This window comes from Mus pahari, chromosome X, assembly GCF_900095145.1.
Source record: "Mus pahari chromosome X, PAHARI_EIJ_v1.1, whole genome shotgun sequence".
NCBI classification, from domain to species: domain Eukaryota; kingdom Metazoa; phylum Chordata; class Mammalia; order Rodentia; family Muridae; genus Mus; species Mus pahari.
In genome coordinates, this window is record NC_034613.1 from 146,560,792 (window position 1) to 146,569,735 (window position 8,944).

Below are 8,944 nucleotides of genomic sequence, written 5' to 3' on the forward strand. Positions count from 1 at the left end.
AGAGAAAGAAGAAGAAGAAGAAGAAGAAGAAGAAGAAGAAGAAGAAGAAGAAGAAGAAGAAGAAGAAGAAGAAGAAGAAGAAGAAGAAGAAGAAAGGCAGCTAATGCAGGGCACAGAAAGTTATTTGTGACAAAGGAGGTAGAGTCTAGCAAAAGAGCAGTAGATAAGAGCAGATGCTGGTATAACACCAAAAGATGCTACTATTAATGCTGGAAAACTTGGTCATCTGGACATGACATGACTACTGCCATCTTGGAATGGGAGCAGCTGTGATGACCACATGAGATCTTCATAACCACTAACATTGCCTTGTGAAAAGTGGCAGGGCTCTTAAGACACACTAGAGTCACCCCCTTAATGACTATAGTTAAAGGCTTAAAGCCTGCCAGAGAGAGGAAGGCTCTTCTTCAGTGATGTGGCTTACCTGTAAGTAGCCCATGTTCCCCTAACTAGCCCCAGGTAAACTCCTTTCCTCACCAAGCTAGACTTGATGCACACCACTCAGAAAGAGAAGAGAGGACATGGCAGAGTGCCTTAGGAAAATCAGGGGAAAAGACTTTAGGTAAGGATGGATCCATCCTTGCAACCCCTCCCAGAACAGAGAACAAAGCATGCATAGGCACAGGAGGAAGCAAAGCAGTAATAAAGGAGAAGTAGGGAACTAACCGACACCGAGAGCCAAAGGTTGCTGACCCCTTGTGAATGACGTCATGAAGTACTACCCACCAGGGAGACAGCCATTCATTCTATACAACGGATGTAGAGGCAGGAGGGTCAGAAGAAGCTGACCCAGATCACATAGCATCAAGCAAAGGATGCCAGTTGTACTTCCACTTTCTACCCTTCTGGTTCATGTTGCCTTGTAACTACTGTCTTCTGAAAGATGGGCAAGCTGCTCAGAATCCATTGATAATGCTCTATTTATTTGCGAATCCTCTGTCCACCCAACCTTCTCTTGGTATGTAGTCCTGGCTAGCCTAGAACTCCCTCTAGAGAGCTCCTGTCCTCAAATTCATAGTAGCCTTCCTTCCTCAGCCTCTTGTATCCTAGGATGACACCAGCCATCATGCCTGGCTATATTGGAATGCATACTTGGGAAAATCTTTCACAACCATGAGAATGTGAATGATGATCTAGCTAGCAGGGAGGGAGGGGGTCATCGGGGGAGACACCGGTAAGGACACCCTACAGTGTTTCTCCCTTCCTTTAGACATTCAGGCCACCATAACAGCAGATCAGATACACAAAGAAGTCAGTCAGGTCAGTGCTGACCCTTGAGGGTTAAGATGCACTTTCATGTTGTCTAACTCACCTACTGGTTGTTGTGGTACTTTCCTTAATGGGAAGAAAAAATTTTGACGATGTCACCCTTTTATATTGAGTTTGTTCATATGGATAGAGCAAAACCAATGGGAGAGTGTAATCAAACGTTATTCGTAATCCATCCACCATTTCCTTACAAAGGTCAACACTAGGAAGATTGAGAAAGAAAAGATTAGAGACCAAATAAAGTCATAGATATTTTCCGAACTTCATGAGAAAGGTATACATCTTAAAGAGAACAGGCTTATCTTTATTTTTGTTTTGTTTTATTGTATTTTGTTTTATTTTGAGACAGGGTCTCATTATGTAGCCCTGGCTGGTGTAGAACTCACTATGCAGACTAGGGTGACGCCAAACGCACAGAGATTCATCTGCCTCTGCCTCCTAAGTTCTGGGATTAAAGGTGGGTGCTATCCAGCTGAGGGCAGACTTTTCAAACAGATAATCACTTACATATAAAAAGAATAAACATAATATATCAATGATAATAATAAAGAAATAGGGGAAGATAGAGCATAATATAAGCTGCAGGCAGTATGCTATTAACTTAAATGTATCCATATAACACAAATGAATAGGTTCAATACAACCTGAGACATCCCAGCAGCCAAGGCTCCTGGCTTCTGTTTCAACTGTAATACTCTACCTCCCTGACACTGGTCCTGTCAAATCATGAGGGGATAGCAGGATTCTGACTAGAATAAAGTATTGTTTGGGGGTGGAGAAATGGTAGATCAATGGGTAAAAGTGATTGCTATACAACTCTGGCAATCTGAATTAGGATCCCCAAAAACCACTTCAAAGTTACCATCCAAAGACTGCCCCACCCGGGGGTCCATCCCATAATCAGCCATCAAACGCAGACACTATTGCATATGCCAGCAAGATTTTGCTGAAGGGACCCTGATATAGCTGTCTCTTGTGAGTCTATGCCAGTGCCTAGCAAATACAGAAGTGGATGCTCACAGTTATCTATTGGAAGGAACACAGGGCCCCCAGTGGAGGAACTAGAGAAAGTACCCAAGGAGCTGAAGGTGGATGCAACCCTATAGGTGGAATAACAATATGAACTAACCCGTACCCCCAGAACTCGAGTCTCTAGCTGCATATGTAGCAGAAGATGGACTAGTCAGCCATCATTGAGAAGAGAGGCCCCTTGGTCTTGCAAACTTTATATGTTCTAGTACCGGGGAATGCCAGGGCCAAGAAGTGGGAGTGAGTGGGTAGGGGAGCAGGGGAGGGGAGGGTAAAGGGGACTTTTGGGATAGCATTTGAAATGTTAATGAAGAAAATACCTAACAAAATAATTCAAAAAAATGTTAGATATAGGGCTGGAGAAATGGCTCAGCGTTTAAGAGCACTGACTACTCTTCCAGAGGTCCTGAGTTCCATTCCCAGCAACCATACGGTGGCTCACAACCACCTGTAATGGAATCTAATTAATGCCTTCTTCTGGTGTGTCTGAAGACAGCGACAGTGTACTCTCACATACATAAAATAAATAAATAAATATTAAAAAAAGAAGAAGCTAGAGGTAGTAGTGCACAAACCTTTAATCCCAGAGTTCCTGTGGGGAGACAAGATTCCAACATGGGCAAATCTCTGGAAGCTCAGAGGCTAGCCAAGATGGAGGACTTAGCAATGAACAACACGATAGGGACTGTTTCAAACAAGGTAGAAGGTGAGAACTTATAGCAGAGGTTGACCTTTGACCTTCAAATGTGTGCCATGGCACACATGCACTCACATGCATACATTTCTTAAAAGACCAGTCAGAAGCCACCTTTGATCCAGTTCTCATGGCCCATTCTGTTTCCTCAAGTAGATAGTTCTCCAGCAGGGTATCCCTGAAAATGGTGGTCTTGGCAGCAGGGTAATGCACCATCAAGCTAGGTCTTACACTTCAGCAAAGGCCCAACAGTTTCCTATTAGACTGATAACTGACCCAATAATCCACAAATCAGCTTTGAGAGGAGTTCAACAGATCTGACCAGAGAAAAGGATCCCTCGTTCTAAACTGGAACATAGAAGGGAAAATCTGAGGGTACAACCAAATGGAAGAGCACTTGCTTAGCACGCACGCACGAGGGCTGAATTCCATCCCCAGTAACACCAACAAAGCTAACAATAATAACACAAACCCAAAACCCAAAGACAGAATTCAAAGATGAAGCACTCCGGTTACTCACTTCTTTTCTGCTGGGACATAGTGCACATTCATGTGCGTGTGCATCATGGCATGATGGTGACGGGGCCTCTCATTGGCTGAAAAGGCTGCATTAATAGCAAAATGTTTCACATAGGATTCCAAAATTGTTATGATGTTGGTCTGGCATGGAAGTTTCACTAACTGTTAAGAAAAGTAGAAACATCTGATATACTCATATCCTATTATAATCAGACACATATTTATTCCAAGAAAGAATCGCTATAATTTTACCAGTTTAACTCTGTCAATGTTGCTCAAGAACTTCTTTAATAAATATGTCTTGAAGATCTTTGATAACCTTCTCTTGCAGAAATCATACTCTCACAATACTATAGTCTTATTGTTTTGAATACTAAGAAGTAATAATCATTAGTCTTAGTAATCTATTAAAAAAAAGGAAAGCCTCTCAAAGCATATGCAAGAGAGGTACACCTAACCCACTAATTACATCCTAATCTGTTTGCTAATCTATTTATCCTTTCAACTCACTGAGACCAGCTGTCCCGGAACTATGTAGAGCAGGCTGGCCTTGAACTCACTGGGTTTGACCTCCTGAGTGCTGGGATTAAAGTGATCACATGAGTCATCAACCTGGTTTAAATCGTAACTGTAGTTGAGATCCAGGTATCAGGATTCTGGAAAACTCACTGAAGGGCTCAAATGGACATCATATGGTATATAAGTCTTAAATTCCTGCTTAAGTTAAGTTAAGCAAGAACCCAGGACTACTGTAAGTTAACTTACAGTATGGAAAGGAAACTACCATCCCTCCACCCTGTCTGGTGTTTTGACACATTGACCATGAAAGCAGGCAAGAAGAAGCATCCTGGACAATCCATTCCTCTTGCATACCCGTTTCCTCCTGTTGATATAGTAACAGTCATCCTCTAGCTGCTTCTTGAGAACATCAGGGATATCTATAGTGATTGTTCTTTCATCCATGTCCTTTCTTGAACGCAGCGACAATACCTTTTTTTTCTGCAATATCACAATTCCATTTTTAATTATTGAGAATAGTGAGAGAAGCTACGAAATAAGAATCTGCTATGCAACCAAGCTAGTTTATTCACAACAGTCACATCATGCCACATATCTGCTATTAAAAAACAAACACATAATGATATTCTGCCACATAGCTAAGTGTTTTTCACAGCATTAACTACATTGAAAATTCACTTTTGTTTCTTCCTCATTTATGATTACCATTGGAGTTTGTGTTCAATTTGGAGGCAGGCAGAAGTCAATCTCTGTTATGCACCATTAAAAATTAGTCATTATGAAGTACAGTTCACAATCTTACTTAAAAATAGCTTGTGGAAACACTCTGTGAGTATAAAGAGTCAACTATATTCATACAAGGACCATAAACAGATGCCTTTTCTTGAAATGTCACAGGAAAATTTGCAACATTGGTCTGAAAAGTATACTTTTGAAAAGAATTCCTTTTGAAAAGAACTCCTACATTATATGTGTGTGTGTGTGTGTGTGTGTGTGTGTGTGTATATATATATATATATATATATATATAATTGTGTGAATATGTGTGAATTGTGTGAATATTCACACACATTATGTGTATGTATATATATATACATATATATATATATATATATATATATATATAATTGTGTGAATATGTGTGTATGTGTGTGTGTGTGTATATCAAAGACAAAGTTTCTAGAATAAAAATGTTTTTTGTACCGCTTTCGCCTTTACTTTAATACGACGCTGACGGTGTTCTTTTATCCCTCCATTCTTTTCTCCACAGCTCTCATGACATGTGCTGGTTACTGCTACATAAAACAAAAATATCAGGCAAACTCATATTATACACTTTGACAATCCTTACAGTTACAAATTTTTTAGGTGGCACATGCACTTGACTAAGAAGAGTGGTCTGTAGTTCTGCATCCATTTTTAAATCCTAAACACAAATACTGTACCTTTCGGAACAGAAACTTATTTTGAAAAATATGACTCCAATTTCAATGGATCCAAAAATCTCATGAGCTAATGATCTAAAAGTGTTTCACCAGCTAGGATCCTATGGTTCACTGTTGGATTCATAAGTGGTGGCAAGGCCCTGGACGTACTGAGAAGAAAATGATCTGTGAGAAAGGATCCGGGCGGGTTTGCTGGTGGAGATGAAGACCGTTACTGGGAAGACTCTGGTAGAGTCTTATACCCACATGCTGACTGATCACAGTGACTGCAATTTGAATTGTCTAAACCAAACTGAGTGCATATCACAAAGATGCTCCTTCACTTATACCTAGACTTATATAGAGTTATACCTAGACTGATGAAAATCACCTAGCTTACTGAATTATCATAGCCGGCTGCTTTAAATGTACCCAGAGCACTTAGAGGAGCTGACAATTGAGGAAACTCATGGAAACAAAGCTAACCTTGTGGAAGTACTAATAGTGCATGTATTTTATTGCATAGTATACTGAAAGTGGAACAAGAAACTTTCATACAATTATAAAGTCAACAAAAATGTTAAATGAGAATCTCTGGATGGTATGAGTGTGTTTCCCTGTCTAGAAATTCAATGACTCTTTCTTTCAGTCCTAAGATATGAGAGGACTACATGAAAATGGTTTCAGTTGAGGAAAAGTAGTCAAATCACTCACAGTTTTCGTCATTTTTAGTTTTTTCTTTAACTGGCACACTTTTTAAGACGGAGTCGACACCAGGCAACCTACAGCGCCTCTTTTTTTTTCCTGTACCTCTCCTGAAAATGACAAACAAATCAAAATAAAACTTGAAACTGGGACTGCGCATCCACAGAGGACATAATAAGCAATAATTCTTAAATATGTACAAGATTAAATGTTAAAAACATAATGGTGATTCCCCACTACCAAGTGGAAAACAGTTATTCTGAAAATGTCTGTGATTCTTTAGAGTACTTTAGAAATGTTTCATTTATTTTAAATATGTAAGACTGCTGAAATCTGTCATATTACTTTTATATCATAAAAGAAATCCAACCCAGGGGGGAAAAAAGCCAGGATAAATAGCACTTCCATCAAAGATTTTGTATACTTACAGGCGAGCTATTGCTTTTTTGGCCAATTTGCGCTGTAATCTCCGATTTTCATCTGTATCGTGTAGCACATGTTCTTCAGCTGCCCATCTATCCCAACTGGTTGAAAAAAAAAAAAAGAAGAGGATGTAAAAGTCAGTAAGTATTTTGAAACAGGAAACTTCTGCTAAAAAGCATCATGAAGAAGTGCCCCAGACTTGCTGACATTTTAGAAAGCTATAAAAAGACTTCAACACCACCAAGAGGATACCAATAAAGCACAAAGGAAACTCAGCTACAGCAACCAAGATTTTGAGAGCTTACTCATAGATCATCCAAACATAACAGACTTTAAAGTAATCATGCCTCAGACCAGGCAAGCTTTCCAAACAAAGCAGAAGCAGGAAATTAAACTTTTCTACAAGTGTTTCTAAAACTTAAAAGTTACAAAATTATCTTGCTACAAAGGCGATTAAGTCTAACTGTAACAAGTTCACTGACCTTCTGTTCCAACCATTAAAATGTATCAGATATTCTGGAATCTTTCTGCCCTTTTCGTCTTTCCCGATAATAACATCGATGATCTGAAACCAGGAAATACTACTCACGCATGGCACAGCAAACCGAAAATTACTATAAGTTTGGCAAAAAGAACTAGATCGCAGTCCCTTCATAAAGAAAAAAGAAAGAATTCACCCCCCCTTTAGACCAAGAGCTGGGTTGTAACATTCTTCAACATTTTTTTTTCCTCTTCTGCCCGAGTAGTTGCCTCAAAATAGGAAACATCCGTCCAACCAACCCAGGATTGGTCTCTTGAGTTTGAGACCGGGTGAAGCTTCTGAAGTCATTGGTCGGTAGATTTGTCATTAGTGAGGGCCCACACTAGAAAGAACAGCCCTGAGACCTCTGGGAGTTGTAGTCACCTGGGCCTTGCCTTGGCCAGTGTCTTGCCTAGCTAGCCAGAGACTTCCACAGCCCTTCCCCTCCCCTTAATAGCCATGCATTCCCTAAGGTGATACAAATGAATCTGGTACAAATGAAACAGTATATCCTTCTGTTTCCTAGGGAGGTCGCAAGTTGGAGGGATAGCAATAGGAGGTAAACAGAGTTAAGGGTTTCAGGAAGAACCAAAGGCACATAATTCAGCACAGACCTTGGGGTGTCCCACCGGAATGCACTGCTTAAACGTGGCTAAAAACGCACCTGGTGCTGCTCCAAGTTGTCTCCACCACCAAGGACTTCGCCTTGGTGGCTGGAAACACGGATGCTCGCCCCGACCCCCAGCGCGCTGATTTTTACCTTCTTTGGGCTCTGGAGCACTTAGCCCAGTCCTGCCCTCCACTTAAAAAACTGACAACCGCAAGATATAGCTCAGCCTGGACTGACCAAGCTGGATACAGCGAGACGATTCTTTCCTAGCTCTGTTCGCCTCCCACCAACCCTTTAGGAAGCAACAGAGCAACCTTGAGCCCCTCCCCCCCCCATGACTACAATCCTAAATTCGACCAGGGTTCAAGATTGACAGCTGGCAGTAACTGAGGACCAGGTTGAGGATGTGGGTGGGGAAATTGGTCAAGGTGTCCTCTACGGAGCCCATGTGGCGAGGAGCCGCATGGGACAAGGACAGATTCGTCACAAAAGCAGAGGCCTCAGGCGACAATCCTCCTACACCGGTCGCCCGGATTGGCGCCCAGCGCTCAAACCGCCACCCTGGCCTAGCAACCGCGCGTAAGCGACACGCGACACGGCCGGAAGCGGAAGCATCACCGGTCCTTTCTAGTTAGAGAAGTCGCGCGCCCAGCACGTCTCGCCAGCGTCCCCTGTAGTCCCGGGCCGTTCCACGCAGGCCAAGGCGAGCCCTGGTGGCTGTCCAGGACTCCCGGCCACTTGTCCTCCGCTGGCCCCTTTGCCTCCCATCCCTGGAACCCAGTCCCGCATCTCCTCCCTGTCCCCCCCGCGGCGGCACCTTGGCATCGTACAGCACTCGCGCCTTGGTAGGGTCAGGCTCGAAGCACAGCACTTTCTCCCCAGAGTGGAATTGAAATTTCATGCCCTCGCTCGCGCTCATTTGCTCATCGTGGCGGAGGGCGAGGCTCCGGGGCGGGCAGAGTGCGCGCGGTGGGGGAGGACGGCCGGGGAGGCGGCGCTCCGCCACCGGGGGGGCCCGGGAGTGGTGGAGGCTACGACCGCCCCGCCCTCGGCCCCTCCTCCGGCCACCCCGCGCCACTGCGAGGACCTTGGCAGTGGCGAAGGAAGCGCGCGGCCCCGCCAGGGCTTGTCCCCGCCCGTCCCCTCTGGGGCTCAGGGAGGGGTGCGGACGGGGAGCAAGATCCCTCGACCGAGGTCTTCCAGCAGACCGTTCCCTCTGGTCCCCATGGGTT

The 8,944-nt window shown here is 43.3% G+C and overlaps 1 protein-coding gene across 4 annotated transcripts in view; it reads right to left on the minus strand.

Moving 5' to 3' along the window:
• The window catches only part of Msl3 (MSL complex subunit 3), a 19,761-nt gene extending 11,056 nt beyond the window's left edge, over positions 1 to 8,705 (minus strand). Inside the window, exons 1-8 of one of the 4 annotated variants that reach the window (XM_029534292.1) lie at positions 8,530 to 8,705; positions 7,065 to 7,147; positions 6,588 to 6,683; positions 6,169 to 6,269; positions 5,234 to 5,322; positions 4,385 to 4,510; positions 3,513 to 3,673; positions 1,313 to 1,471 (exon numbers count right to left, since the gene is read on the minus strand). In XM_029534292.1, coding sequence (XP_029390152.1) covers positions 1,313 to 1,471; positions 3,513 to 3,673; positions 4,385 to 4,510; positions 5,234 to 5,322; positions 6,169 to 6,269; positions 6,588 to 6,683; positions 7,065 to 7,147; positions 8,530 to 8,631 — 917 coding nt within the window. In that variant the 5' untranslated portion in view covers positions 8,632 to 8,705. Of the gene's footprint in view, positions 1 to 1,312; positions 1,472 to 3,512; positions 3,674 to 4,384; positions 4,511 to 5,233; positions 5,326 to 6,168; positions 6,270 to 6,587; positions 6,684 to 7,064; positions 7,148 to 8,529 lie in introns of all 4 variants that reach the window. The other 3 variants (XM_021188324.2, XM_021188325.2, XM_029534293.1) reach the window with 3 other exon arrangements.
• Positions 8,706 to 8,944: the final 239 nt, after the last annotated feature.